This window comes from Ornithodoros turicata, chromosome 1 (genome assembly GCF_037126465.1).
Source record: "Ornithodoros turicata isolate Travis chromosome 1, ASM3712646v1, whole genome shotgun sequence".
NCBI classification, from domain to species: domain Eukaryota; kingdom Metazoa; phylum Arthropoda; class Arachnida; order Ixodida; family Argasidae; genus Ornithodoros; species Ornithodoros turicata.
This window is the reverse complement of record NC_088201.1, coordinates 142,522,060-142,537,510: the sequence shown is the minus strand read 5'-3', so window position 1 is coordinate 142,537,510 and position 15,451 is coordinate 142,522,060. Positions and strand designations below refer to the sequence as shown.

At 45.1% G+C, this 15,451-nt stretch overlaps 1 protein-coding gene across 1 annotated transcript; it reads left to right on the top strand.

Annotated features, from left to right (window-relative positions):
• Positions 1–6,636: 6,636 nt before the first annotated feature.
• Positions 6,637–15,246, top strand: LOC135386199 (uncharacterized). The gene is made up of 4 exons (XM_064615996.1): positions 6,637–6,678; positions 6,987–7,040; positions 13,416–15,140; positions 15,229–15,246. Exons 1-4 carry the CDS (start codon positions 6,637–6,639, stop codon positions 15,244–15,246), a joined length of 1,839 nt encoding a protein of 612 aa, XP_064472066.1.
• The last annotated feature ends 205 nt before the right edge of the window (positions 15,247–15,451 follow it).

Below are 15,451 nucleotides of genomic sequence, written 5' to 3'. Positions count from 1 at the left end.
TCGTCGTGTGCGTGCACAACCTGCAATACGATTTGAGCTCCCTTCTCCGATACATGCACGTTCTAAATATGGGTGAACCGTGGATCTTAGCTTCGAGTTCGGAAAAGATAAGAGGGTTCAATATTGGAGATCTCCATTTCCGCGATACCACGCAGTTTTTCAACCTGTCCTTGTCGAACCTGGTGGAAACTCTGCTCGCCAGCGGTGGTGAGAGCGCGTTTCATTGTACTCGTCAAATGTTTGGTGACCGTTTCCGACGCCTCCTCAAGAAGGGAATTTACCCGTACACCTTCGTCGACAGTTTCGAAGCGTACAATTTGCCCGCACTACCGCCAAAGGAAGCTTTCAAAAGTGACCTGAACGACCAAGAGATCACGGACGAGGACTATCAGTACGCCCTCGAGATTTTCGAATTGTTCGAATGCAAGGACCTGGGCGATTACACGCGTCTCTACGTTACGCTCGACACTTGTCAGCTCTGCGACGTCGTGCTGCATTTCAGGAGAATTGCGCAAGAAACGGATAGGATAGATATCTTACGCACCGTGTCCCTTGCCAGTTACGCGTGGAGCAGCGCTCTGAAGTTCACTAAAGTCAAGCTCGAGCTCATAAGTGATCAGGAGATGTACGAAACGATCGAGAAAGGAATCAGGGGAGGCATTTGTAACAGCTTCCATAGATACTGTCGGGCTAATCACGAGGAGTGCGACGATTACGATCCACAGCAAGAAAAGACTTTTATCCAGTACCTCGACGTGAATAGTTTGTACCCGTACGCGATGACTTTCCATCTCCCGACAGGTGGTTTTGAGTGGGTCGATCCTTCGAGGTGGAGCGAGATCGATTTTCTCAACATTCCTCACGATTCGGAAGTGGGTTACGTCTACGTGGTAGACTTGACATACCCCGAAGAACTGCACGCACTCACCAGGGATTTTCCCCTGGCACCCGAACACAGGTGTGTGAACGAGAACGAACTCTCCCCCTACCAGCGACACTTGAAAGACGCGTTGGCGCTGAACGCCCCTCCCACAAAGAAACTCTTGCTGACGTGCTACGATAAAGAACGCTACGTCGTTCATTATGCATTGCTCGCACTGTATGTGAGGTTGGGCATGAAAATAAAGCGTGTTCACAGCATTCTTTCGTTCCGCCAAGACAATTTTTTGCGAGCCTTCGTGCACAGAAACGTCACGTTGAGGAATGCCGCCACCACGAAATTCGAACGACTTTTGTACAAAACCATGTCCAACAGTACGTTCGGTAAGTCGATACAAAATGTGAGACGCATGAAAAGGTACGCTATAGCCTACGACAAAGAAAGCGCGCTCCGAAAAGCTAGCTCCGTCAGCAGTCAGCATTTTCACATTCTGAGTGACAAGTGCATCTTATACGAGATGCAGAATAGGAAGGTCAAATGCACGCACCCCCTTTACGTGGGCTTTGCCATTCTAGAGATATCCAAAGTCCGAATGTACAGCTTCATCTACGAGTCTCTCTTTTCTCGCTTGACGTGTCCAGTGCAATTGATCTATAGCGATACGGACAGCATAATTTTTTCTCTCACGTGTGAAAGCCTGGAAGAACAGCTCATGAAGATTGAGAATGAGTTAGATCTGTCTTCCTATCCACCGGACCACCCGCTTTTCAACGACGAGCACGCGAATCAGATGGGGTACTTCAAAGACGAGACGGGAGGTGGTGTTATTCAGGAAGTCGTAGCCATCCGAGCGAAAATGTACAGCATTCTCTTGGCTGGGTCACACAAACAGATCGCGAGAGCGAAGGGAGTTAAGAAAGACGTGGTGAGGAAACATTTATTGCACGAAGTGTACCGAGATTCTCTGTTCAATGAAAAGACAGTCTCTCAGAAGCAGTGCACCATCCAGAGTATAAAGCAAACAATGTACACCATTTCGAGACTCAAGAAGAGCTTGGTCCCCTACGACGACAAGCGCTATCTCGTGGATTCCGTACACTCCTTCCCTTATGGAAGCTGCGAATACGGTAAGCTTTCCTAGTGTTTTGACGCGTATAGGATTACGATAGTGCTCTCTCTTTGTGCAGCATCGGAAAACCCGGAAGAGAGCCCGAGAGCGTCGTCGTCAGGGATCGAGTAACCGCGGAACAAAGAGCTGCACGCGCATGTAATCGAGAATAAAAGTTGTAGTCGAGATATGCTTATCTCTCTCTCTCTCTCTCTCGCAGACAGGAGAAGCAGGGGTCATCGTGGCAGTGCGGTAGCGGAATGGGTGCACGAAAAGAATGACCATACCGTCATCGTACTGGTACCGTGACACGTGCAATGACGACGCTGCAATGAAGATTCCCCTTTTCTGACACGTCTGATCATCTCGTTCTGTTCGTTAGATCAGACAAGTCAGGGAGGGGGGAGGGGGCAGGCATCTATCGTCCAACTCCTTTGTTTGTATTCAATAAACATGTTTCAGTGAAAGAAAAGACAGAGTCTCGTCAACGTTATTCGGACTGTTTAATGCGTTGCATGTCAATAACTAAGCGGTATTTCAATAAATCAATGACAAAGTTGGCGATGTAGACTGCTTGCAAATGTCGCTGCTTCCGTAGAGCGTGCTTAATATGAGCGATGGCACGAGCGAGAAGGTCCACGATGTCTGCAGCGATGTAGTTGAATTCTGCGTTGGACAAGCTCACAAATTCGCTCATTAGTCCCAGGGGTCCGTCCGGAACCGTTATGCAGACGTTCTTGTAACGGGCGTAAATTCGACGCACCATCTCCTGCAGCGGCCCCGGCGAGATCTCTCCTATATTGCCAAAGCCTACCATGTCTATCACGTAGCGAAAAGCAGTGATGACGAGCTCGTTGCGGGGACTTTCGCTGTTGAAACATTCCTTCTCCACTTCTTCCCAAGAAGCGTGGGTGCGGGAACAATTTTGTAAAGAGTGGTAGCTGAACATATTCACGTAGTGATGACGCGAGCGCGGTGCGCGCTGCCTTTATACAGATAAACGCGCGCGCAAAGAAAGGAGAGTAAAACCGGAAGTCAGAAGCCACCCGTCGCCGCTAGGAGCGCGCGCGCGCGCGCAGCAGAGAGCCGAAACCGAAAACACCCGCGGGCGGCGCAGAGGGAGCTAGGAGCGCGCGCGCGCGCGCATGCGCGGTCGGGTGGAGCAGAGGGCACTAGGAGCGCCCGCATGCGTAGCACCCGTAGAGTGGCGCTTACGTCAGTCCACCTCTGGCTCTCGTTCGGAGAAGACGTGCGGTCGTTCGCTCCGTCGTCACTTGATCCCTGGCTGTCGACGAGAGCGGACGCTCCGTCGCAGCGGGGAAAAAAGGTGAGTGATTTACCGATGTTTGCGCGTTGTTTTACCGTGCTCGTGTTAAGCCTTTTCTCGCATGTTTAGACTTGTTTAGCGGTGTCCAAGCCTGTTGACGCACGTTTACCACAGGGGGCGCAGGAATGCTCTTCTCTCTTAGCCTCTCGCAGGTGGCGGTAGGAGCCCGCAGAGGGCGCTAGGAGCGCGCGCATGCGTAGCACCCGTAGAGTGGCGCTTACGTCAGTCCACCTCTGGCTCTCGTTCGGAGAAGACGAGCGGTCGTTCGCTCCGTCGTCACTTGATCCCTGGCTGTCGACGAGAGCGGACGCTCCGTCGCAGCGGGGAAAAAAGGTGAGTGATTTACCGATGTTTGCGCGTTGTTTTACCGTGCTCGTGTTAAGCCTTTTCTCGCATGTTTAGACTTGTTTAGCGGTGTCCAAGCCTGTTGACGCACGTTTACCATCGTGTGGTTCCCGCCTTGTGTTAGCCGCGAAGTGTTGTGACGCTGTGGTTAGGCCTTGTCGATTGCCTTAAGCCTTTTCCCCCAATGTGTAGTGTTTTCTCCGTGCTGTTTAGCAGTAGCGGTTAGGCCTTTTCCCCGCGCTCTGGCATGGTTAGACTTGTCGAGCAGTGTTGCCATTTTTACGTGTCGCTAGTACTTTCTTGTTCTCTGTGTTTCTCGTAAGTAAAATGTGCAATACTTGCCGTGGATTTTCTGTGTAAATCTTGGGTTGTTACATTACTACTACTCACTGCGTCTAGACTGGGCATATGCCTCTGTTGATTGTGCTATGCCCTCACGAACCACAGGGAGCATGCCCTTTTGTTGACCACCTCACACCTTGTATTTTCTCAGAGAAGATGACACCTCCGCCTATGTAGGTCGCGACATGCACCCTTTTCGTCTTCACCAAACGATCCTAATATTTATAGTATCTTCTTAACCATGTTTCACAGTTTCATCTAGCTTCCGAAATAAAGCATATAATCAATAGTAATCGAAGCATCACAGTAATCACTTATACCTGCTAACATCAGACAAGCATTATGAGCAGTCCGTTTGGCGTTTCATCGTCCGGTTCTTCACTGGACGCCCCTGTCGTCTTCTTAGCGTCAAAACCTCTCAGAGATATCGACAATATGCTTCACATGAATCATTGTCATCACGTTGTCTCAGAAAACGCACTAAATACGTAAATACTGCACAGGAGATGCCCGATCTCTGCCACGGTAACCGAAGAGAAAAAGACTTGCTACGACGCGTCCAAGTTCCAAGTGACACTCTCTCTGCTCTCTCTCGCCTCTTGCCCTCCCAAGGCCCGCCGTTCGAATTTGAATTGAAAGCGTCTTTTGACATTTTGCTGGTACTTTTTATGACATTCGCCTTTAGATGAGAATATGAGCACGAATTGAAGTTACAGCATACATTTTATCGAAGACGTAGATGGATAAAAAGCAATAAAATAGATCATACGTGTGCTAAAATAGATGAAAATAATGGATCAAGCAAACCAGAAGGGTATATTGCATGAGTGGGCTCTTCTTCCCGTAACGGATCTGAAAGGGGGAAGCTGCCTAGCTCGGAATCTCAAGTGGTTCAATTGATCATTTTGGGAACAGAATGGTACCTGTGAGGCTCTCACTGTAAGTTCTGGAACCATTTGAGGCCATTGTGGTACCACTGATTTTACCAATGCGGAACCAGCCACCCCACTTGGGAATCCAGCTGGGACTATCCAGATTCAACTGGAACCATTATATTTGCCTGGGGCGAATCACGGGCAAATTAGCTGCGACGGACCGTTAACGTATTGCTGTGCATGTGCCCACTGATTAGTTCCTGATTTGGTGATGCTGTGTGAAGTTTTAGGTATACGAAGTTCGTATAGTATAATGAATTTTTAATTGATTGCAAACTAAAAATAGAGCCGTGTCTGGTTCAGGGTTGTGTGGTGCTTGGAGCAAGCTTCTAGACAGCTGGGAGTTTATTCTCGAAAGGAAGAGATAAGTGCCGGTAAAGAAAGATAAGGAATTGTTAAAGCTAAAAAAAGAAAGAAAAGGAACCTACGATAAAATGGTAAATGCCAGAGAGATGCGTTAGCATGAAGCGCCTTTTCCGGTCTATACTTGACTTCCGGTTGTCCACTTCCGGTGTAACCTGACTTTCAGCTGCCCACTTGCCGGCTATACTTGACTTCCGGTATCCAGTTCCTGTCCCACTCGACTTCCGGTTGTCCACTTCCGGCCTAACCTGACTTTCGTGTTTCTACCTCCGGTATATTCTTGACTTTGATTCTATTCCCACTCGACACTTTGAATATGTAAGTCAATTTATTTAACCTTTAATTAGCATCAGTGACTTTCAATTACCCTTTAACTACCTCTAATTACCGAAAGTAACCGTAGGTTACCTGAGGTAATCATAAATTTAATTTAACATTTCGCTTAGTTACATATATATATTGCATCAGTCGCCTTTAAACTGAACTTCCTTGCCTTAATTACCCTGAAAAGTAATTTAAGTATTCTTACCTCTTACTCTTAAATATCTTCAACTACTTCAATTTCATACCAGTTACCTTCATTTAGATTTATCCACTTATCTCCCCTTTACATCTCCACTTATACCTGTGCCTCGGTGAGGCTTCACCATATCACACACACACACGCATACAGCTTTTTCCACTTTAACACTCCTAATGCTATTGCATTAAAAACAATGGCACGGCTGAATATCAGGTATTTAGTTTCCGATGATGCAACCCGTACGAGTTTCGACAACTTAGGTTTTAACTGTTTTAAAGTTGTAGTTACCAGTACAGCTCTCATATTTTAATATATCATGAGTAGAGCGCAGATAAATATGTACTAAAAACTTCCGAAATATGCACTGAAAATCTACTAAATACACAATAAAAATCCTCAACATATGCAGTGTTGTTCAACAGGTGCCGCTTGCGTCGATTTCCGTCGTATGAATGTGTGTATGAGTGAGCAAAAATGTAAGAGTGAAAGGAGGGTGAGTGAGAGTGAGTGGCTGGTTTGTCGTCCCTTCAGATGACGCACCCCGAAAGTCGCTGGAGAGGCGTGTTACCTTAGCTCAATTGGTAGAGCCCTGGACCGGCAATCCAGAAGATGTGGGTTCGATCCCTACAGCTGGCTAACCTTTTCAGTGACTTTCATCTTTCATATGCAGTGTGTTTGTTTTTGTTTTCTTGTATTGCTGTGGCGCCACTTCTTCCGGGGCCCCCAGGAAGAGGCCACTAGTATCAATAAATAACTTCAAGAACTGGAACCTACACCCTCTTCTTGCCGGTTGCAGATGCTTCCAATTACACCATGTTAGCAGGAGGCATGAGAAAGATGCCATCCACCACGAGTGTATGTCTGTGTGAATGAGGGAGTGGCTCGCAACAATGTAAGAGGTGATGCGTTTAGAGGTTGAGCATGTGTACCAGCGTGGTTTGATACGTTGAAGATAAAAGAAGAAGACGATAGAAGTAGTTAGCATGGCGTAATGTATCATCTTTATCCGGTCATCAGAGGGTGTGGGTTGGGATCCCACTGCTGATGCATTTCCTTCAACTGCCATCCATGATGTGATGTTCGAACTCGCGCTGCTTGATGTTTCCATTAATTTGTGAGACTCTTGGCATTATGACATGTGTTGCATAATCTTCTATTTCCAGGACAGGTTTGCTGCCTATAACATGAACATCACACGAGTAATGCAGAGTACCAGGGTAAGTCGTCAGTAGTTGCTACGACGCAGTAGAAACGGGCACTTACTCTGGTAACTAAAAATGTTAGAGTGAAATGGTACGTATTTCCCCAGAAAATATTACGCACTCCGTTAAACAAATGAAACTTAATTTAGGAGACTTTCACGTTTGTCCAGTAGGGCGTTAACTGCAAATATGAAAATAATTCGGACAGGAACCTATTAGAGTGTATGGTGCTCACGGATCCCGGAAAATTGGTCGCCGGGCCACTGCTCACCCTGGAAGTGCATTAGGCGGGCAAATGCTCACCCATTTCTTTAGCCACTCGGTACGGTTTCATCGTGTTTGTCTGCACACACCCACACACACACAAAAGAGGTCACAATATCTGTCTGACACCAGTGCGTTTACGGCCTAAGGCAGAATGCCATTTTAGAATGCCGTTTTGGTTCATGCTCAGAAAACTGTTCCGGTCTCACATCCAATGTCAAGTCCCAGATAAATATTATGAACGTCATTCATGTCTTACACGAGGTTCTTTGCGTTGAACGTACGTAAAAGTAAGATGGAAGCGAGCTGATGCTGATATGGACCGATGACATTCCTTGACGTTTCGTTGTTCTCCCACAATCTCATAGAGTGTCACTGTGTCTAGTACTAATATAGTGCAATATGTTTCGGTTTAATTTCACCAATTAGATACCATTTGGTTAGCTATTTTAATACCTTCCTCCTGTTTTACCTGTACTGAATTAAATTAAATACCTACTTTAACGAATCATGGAAGTCACATCGAAGATGCATTTTTTACCAGGTGATGTGTGTACCAACTACAGAAAGTGTCGCGCAAAATATTCCCTTTGAGGAGCGCGCACTTCCCCAGAAAACTGTACAAAAATGCATGCAGAGGGCGCGATCCCTTCAAGATCATGCTTGCGCCATCAGGCGCAAAACGAGCGGCCCTAAGTACAATCGCATCAAGAGAGAAAAACAGAAAACGGCCTCCTCACCATTGCGCGGAGTGGATGACGTCGCGGACTGGCCGCGAAGCGGAAGGAATTTTCTGAACCGCGAAATTTAAAGCTCTGTTGCCCACCAGGATAAAAGTGCTCTTTGTGCGAATGTGTCTATCAGGGCATGTTAGAATTTCTGCTCTTCCTTAAATATTTTTTTGTCGCTCCCTTCCATGCTCCTTGCAACTGAATAAGCCAACAGCACCTCACGGTATCCTAACTACTAGTAACGCTGCTACCGTATTCGCTACTCTTTCAATTGGTAGTGGAAAGAGAATGCCCGCTACGATTTTGGGTAGCGGCTCTACTTTTCTCCGCTATAGCCAGCTTCCATGGAATGGAAAACGTGGGGCGCTGCCGATGCATGATTTTTATTTCATTTAGTTGACACTCAGGCAGACAATTGCGATCTCACTACGCAGTACTGGCGACTTGAAAACCCACCGCACTCGTCACACAGATCAGGTCATCACGTCTAGAAGCACATGGAATGAGTACACAATTCACGATGTTGCCAGTTTTGAATCGGAAGAAATGGAGCGAATGACTTGGGGTACCGAGCTACAGATTTTAGAACGAAATGTGTTACCCGATACATTTTTACAAAGTAGTTTAGACTTAACTTGATCAGCAGAAAAATTAACAGGCGACTCACTAATTCGAAGGAATTGCGTACAAATCTTTCTACAAGCAGTGGTGTGAAGGCACCGAGTCGTGTGGAGGAAGCTCACCTAAGCCGATTTTCCCACGCTTGCAGAACCGCCGTTTGAATTAGAACGTGCGTGCGATACATAGAGATGAGTTATAAGTGTTGTAAGTAGGGGCGAGCTTGTATAGGTAGACGCCATGCCTTCATCGAAAGACGTGAGCAGGAACGCTATGCTTAATTTTCTACCGGCAGTATGACCCGCCTTCTGGTTGTATCAAAGAAATAACCGATGATCATTCATCTAACGGTAAAGATTGGCTTTACTTCGAAAGTCAACTATGATCATAAGCGATAGCACGGCGGTGGGTCTGTGAATTAATTTCGTCATTTGGAAGGCCGCGCTGTGTGTTGAATTCTGAGCAGACAAAATGAAAGGCTATCGGACATCACACCAATTGGTATTAGGCAGATCAGCAAGAGATATGGAAGTGAATCGAGTTTTGTGTTAGATACGAGATAACCGGAACTGATGCCAATTTACCAACACAAGGATCTTAAATGTACGTCAGGAAGTATCCGACCGTCATTGCTAAAATTGCTGCGCGGTCGAAAAAATGGTCAATGTGGTGCAAAGATGCTAAATGTGACAACCTTCCTTGACTCCGCATTAAAAAAAAATAATAATAATATTTGAATGATTATTAACTAGCCATGTTTTCAACCGCACAGAAAGTCACAAATTTAGCAACAGAAATTTCGAATGACTGCCAATGAACTTCACTATGCCATCATTTTTTTTTTTTTTTTTTCAGAGATGCGGCTATAACCATATCCCCATGGATGTAAAGTACGTCCTGCACGGACTGCGGTACCTGCACAACTTTGTGCTGGGATAAGTTAGAGAGTAAACCATTACCACAACACAATGGTCACTCATTGTGCTGCAGCTTTTCTCTTTGAGGTGGTAGCAGTTTCAACAATCTTAGATAGTAACTCAGCTGCAAATAATTTGTAAGTGTAGCTAGTTACTTCGTCCAATAAATCGTTTTAGTAAAATGTGGTGCGCGTACCACTTGTGCTGAAAGTAGACACAAAAGTTTAACATAGTCAAAACAAAAAAACATATGGTGTCTTGTGTACCCCCACCACGACGCGGTCCTTATTCCCATAGAGATTTCCCACATGTCTGTATGAGGATGTGTGGGAATTTCCATGCATACCCGCAGGGAGACATGTGGGGCGTGAGTCGGCTTCCGAGGGATTTCAATGCCAGCTGCTGGAGCTTAATTTGCACGCAGTCTTCTTGCAATGACACATGTGTTAGCACAGAGGCGTGGATCTCATTAGAAAAATATCCGTGGCAGCTAGGAGGGAAATATCTTTAATAGAGCTTACACGTGTTTGATGATATCAGAGTTTTTTTCATAGCACACAAGGTTCTAGGGCTATCGTGTCATGGTGTTTGATACGTAAAAACCAAATAATATCAAACACTGTTATTATTGTTGTCAGTGTTCGTTGTGTTAGTAGTGAACGTTACAAATGAAAGCAAACAATGGGGCGATATGGTGTTTAATGCAGGAGGTATTGTTACCTCCAGCCCTTGAACCAGACAAACCAATTAAGACCTATTTTGGCCCTCGAGTTTTTTTTTTTTTTTATTCATGCTGTGGTAGCTCAATCAAGGGAGGGTAAGACTGCACTTGCAAGAGTACAGGTGATACACAAATAAGCAGGTAACAAACCTAATATACAGAACTGCAGATGAGAGACATTCTAGCACAACAGAATTTCAAAGAGTGCACGTCACGATTACGCCCTCACAATGTGCTCAGAAAAATGAGCTCTGTTGTACAGAAACAACGAGAGATAGCCGAAATTTCATTAATTTCTTTTTTACACGAGAACAGAGCAGCCCAGTTACACTCCAGAGCCGATTTGCAGAATGTGGCCAAGGACTCGAAGTGTATTCCATTCTGAGAAATGACACTGTGCTAATTATGTTACTTTCAGTTTCTTTGAGTTGAGAGGTGTGGTTAATTCCCATTCCTTAAATTCTGCAAACAGTAGAAACGATACAAAATGACTAAAAATCCATGAAGGCAACATTTTCTTGATGTTTGAGGAACGGAGAAAATAGAAAGACAGACACTAACACGACGGGACTCAAGCCAACAATGAGGGTTTATTTCACAAGAGCGAAAAGGTGCACAGTAGAATGATTAGGTTGGGAGGTTACGGCATACAGAGTACATGTCGCGTTCAATGACCCCTGGGACAGCTTCGTTGGCGATTTTTTTTTCCATGCGCGGCGTGTGGGCGGAGCGCTCCCCATACGCTTACCGGTGTGCGGCGCGTGGGCGGAGGGCTGCCTATGCGATTCCCGTCCCAAAATTTTCTTCCTGGGCCGACTTCTTTCGCGATTTTTTTCAGTGAGCAGTCCGTGTCGCGTGGGCCGAGGACTGCCAGTGCGATTACAACATGCAAGTATAGACGTGCAGAGAAGAGACATACACAAAGGTACAAGTGGAAATATATTTATTAAAGTCAATTATATAGCGAATTGGTTATTACATGTCAATGGTGCTGGGAATTGAAACAGAAAATAGTTTATATAATAAAGTATATACTTACTCATTACCGGTATGATGCAATACATTTATTTATTTAAATAATATTATTAGGTTTATTAGTTTTATTTATTATTAGTATTAACATTGATTAGGTATCACACAGAAAGAACCAACCCAATGCATATAATATTTATTATTGGTAATTATCATATCATGTACACAAGGTTTTAGTGAATTGGAATTAAAAGAGAACTCCACATTTACTTAAGGAAGATATTCTTAATTAATATGGTAACAAGCAAAATTACAACGTTTGGTACAACAAGTCTGAGGTTGCTATACGTGGCCACCATCATTGGGACAATTTCTCACACCCAACATTATCTTATAGTGGAGTTTTAATTTCAATTAAAATGCAAGTTCTTGCACATGTAAGTAACTAATTGAAGTTTGAGCACAACAGAGAAGCTAAGTTGCACATGCTTTATTCCAACATGACAACAACTTTTAGTTCATTAATTTCTTACTAAATAACCAGAGCTGACTTAAGGAAGTAATTCCATTCAGAAACAACACCACACGATCAACAGACAGCACTAATAGAGATGTACATGTAAATGTACATAAAAAAAATCATGTGTATTCAAATGTAAGTCGAAACCTCATCGGTACAGCAGGCGTCTCCACCCCATGGATTAACTTGATTACATCGCCATTCGAGAGTACGTGGTCGGGCTCCGTGTCGACAAATGTCTTGAAGGCATCACTGTGCACCTAAATCAAATTGGAAAGGAAATTTTATCGAGAAAAAAAAAAAAAAACAGCTCCCCGCTCCACTTTTGATCAGAAGCAAAATTGACAGCATCTGGGTGTATACCCACCTCAATTCTGAAGTTTTTCAAAGCATCCTTAAAATCCGTCGCACTTAATGCTGTTACTAAATACTCTATCTTCCTCTCGCCGCCAAAAGTGACAACCTTTTTCCTTTCGCGGTACTCAACAAGGCACCGGATAGTGGCAGAGCGTTCACCCCCACTGGTCTCAGCCACGTGCGTTCACTCGAAAGTGCAACCTGACAAAAGACGAGAAAAAACAATAGATAAATCACAATTTACGATGTGAAGAAAACCGCGAAAGTGGTAACCATATCTTGTTGCAACTACTGTATGACAAAGGACAACAATACCTTTTCCATGTGTTGAAACGAACGAAACGCCAATACACGGTGACGAGCACGTGCAACACCTTCTTCGTTTTCGACCCGTATTCGCCGCGCCAAATAGCAATCCTTCCAAAAGTGATGCTGTTACCGATGGCTCTCACCAGCTGATGTTCGCTGATTTCGGTGATGATGAAGGGAATTGCTAAAATATATAATACATCTATACGCAAAATAAGTACGGTTACAATGTCACAATTTCATAGCGTTTGTACGAGGAACCTGTTTTGCCTGTACCGCCAGGCAACACGCCGCTGCGCGAAGTCGCACTTCGCCCGGCATCGTTCGCAAGCCGAAATCCAGCCATATCTATAGCCGCGCATCTTGTTAGCAATGAATGTTGGAAGATGTTACAGGTGCCCGCGTTGTCAGCTCAGCTGCTCGAAATTCTCAAGAATTGTTTCACATATCGGCAGCGCACACAGACACTCTACGAGAACAGCGTATGTGTGCGTGTCTCAGGCTGTTGTAAGACTTACAGCCTCTTTCATTCCTTCCGGAGACATTTATACCGCTGTCACTGAAGTGAACTCGATCTCGACTGTGACCTCGACGCACAGGATGGAGAAAGCAGTGTCGTGCCTCCCCAAACGCACTCGTCAAATGAACGTCAATCGTCTGCGAAAGGAAGTGACTGTGAAGGGGGCAGTGTTCGGGAGGATGGCGTTCATAGTGAGCCAATGTCTTGCTTGGGTGCGTGCGTGCACTACTTCACTTCACATTGCAAAAGACAGCTCAGTCTCTTGTTCTTTCGCTTGGCAGAGGTGCATAAGCTTCCCCACTCGACCACAGAACTTGTCTTTGAAGAGCTCAAAATGACAACACGGGACATGTTGGAGAACTTTGCTGCTCAAATAATGCAACGTTGTGACATGAAGAGCATAGTATTTTGAAATCGCTGGTGAAGTGTGAGTTTTGGACCAAGGTTTTGACTGTACGAAGACAGAGTACCAAAGAGAGAAGTTTGCGAAAGAGAATCTTCCGTACGTCAAACCACAAGAGCACCCACTGGATGGCTGTGATACGTTCCAATATGTGCCCATCACAAGTGTGCTACAGAATCTGTTCATGTCGGAGAGTTTTCGCGGACACCTACAGGAGTCCGAGCGCTGCGAGGAAACAACATCGCTCTGCAGTTTCCGTGATGGCTTGCTGTTTGAGCGAAAGACAGCGCAATTAATTCCGGAAGGGTCACAGTTCACACTGTTCATAGTTCTATATAGTGACGAACTGGAGATCGTTAACCCACTGGGCTCTAAACGTGGACAGCATAAGCTTTTTGTTGCCTATTTCAGTGTCGTTAACATTCATCCTCGATACAGGTCACAGTTGAGCTCAATTCATGTGGCTGTTATTGCAAAGTATGCCAACGTAAAGAAGCACGGTCTGTCAGCAGTTATGAAGCTAGTTCTGACAGATATAAACCTGCTACGGGACGTAGGATTCATTGTCAAGCACTGTAATACAAGTGTCAAAGTAACAGCCATGCTTATTGCGTTTTGTGGTGATAACCTGTCTATGAACAACATGGGGGGTTACACCAGCAGTTTCAGCAGGGGACGGCCATGCTGGTTTTGTACAGCATCGGTTGCAGAGTTCGAAAGCATTTTTGATGAAGGTGGAGCTGACCAAAGAAACGAAGCCACCCACAAGCATCATATGAGCTCTGTCCTAGAAAACACGTCCGACAGCAGGACCCATGGAGTCAAGGAGAGGTCGCCACTTCTGGATGTGAGCTACTTCGAAGTGACGCTCCAACTACCCCCGGATCTTATGCATGACTTACTCGAAGGCACTGTTCCTCATGTTCTCCAGCTTGTTCTCCATGGATTGCTCAGTGAGAATACCATAAACTACACAGACTTGGACAGAGTGACTGCTTTTAATTATGGACGCTGTGACCGAAAAAGTAAGCCAGAGCCTGTATCAAGAGCATATGTGCAGGGCCAGGCATCGTACAAAGGCACAGCGGCACAGAAGTGGTGCCTGTTTTCCTTGCTTTCTGTTAGATTGGGTGACATAATTGAAGAAAACGATGCACACTGGGAGATATACCTGAAGCTAAAGAGTGTAGTACAACTGGTGTTCGCTGAGGAGGTTCCATGTGACCATGTTGCACACCTTGCAGATGAGATCAGATACTTTTTGACATCATTTGCAACAATGTATCCAGGGAAAATTATTCAAAAAATGCATTTCCTGGTTCACTACCCCAGGTTGATCAGCGAACTTGGACCTCTCAAGCAGTACTGCTGTATGCGCTTTGAGGCCAAACACCAGTACATCAAACCCATGGCAATCCGAAATAAAAATTTTAAGAACATATGTAGGTCTGTTACAGCACGACACCAGTTGCTGCAAAGCTTTGATGTGGCGACACTTGATTATGATACAGCCTTAGAGACCACAAAGTCGAAACTCGTACACGACACACATCTGCCCGAGTGCGCCAGAGACAGACTTGCAGGTGGGGTGCCAATTTGGGAAATTGAATCAGCAAAGATAGACCATTGCAAATACAGGACAAAGGATATTATTGTGTTGGCAAAAGGTGATCCGACACGTTTTGGTCAAATTTCAATGCTGTTAGTGTGCAGTGGTTCACTCTTCATAGTGGTAAGGGAGCTTGAGACAGTTGCTTTTAACCGGCACCTCCGGGCCTACACAGTAAGTGGAACAGTAAGGGAAAGTCTTGTTGTTCCCACATCTTTACCTTCGAGAGATTCGCTTGACTTGTACTTTAACTCTCTTTTAGTGCCAAAACCAGGCATAATGATAATAAAAGATTAATTGCTATAGTGAAACTCATCTTCTATTGCAACACTTGTACACTTGTACCAAATACACCTGCTTTGGCCACTAAGAGGTGGCTGGCAGTATTTCAAAAATAAAAAATAAAATTAGCCTTTCCTATGCAGTTACTACCTGTGAGGTTGTAAAGAAATCCGTCTGTAGTAACCGTGCCTGTTACAACCAGT

Excerpts from the sequence above, each read along its gene's own strand:
- LOC135386199 (XM_064615996.1), top strand. The coding sequence starts at position 6,637 with ATGTTAGCAGGAGGCATGAGAAAGATGCCATCCACCACGAGT. Across the intron at positions 6,679-6,986 it reads AGATGCCATCCACCACGAGT|GACAGGTTTGCTGCCTATAA; the intron begins GTATGTCTGTGT and ends TTCTATTTCCAG. Across the intron at positions 7,041-13,415 it reads GAGTAATGCAGAGTACCAGG|ACAGAGTACCAAAGAGAGAA; the intron begins GTAAGTCGTCAG and ends GACTGTACGAAG.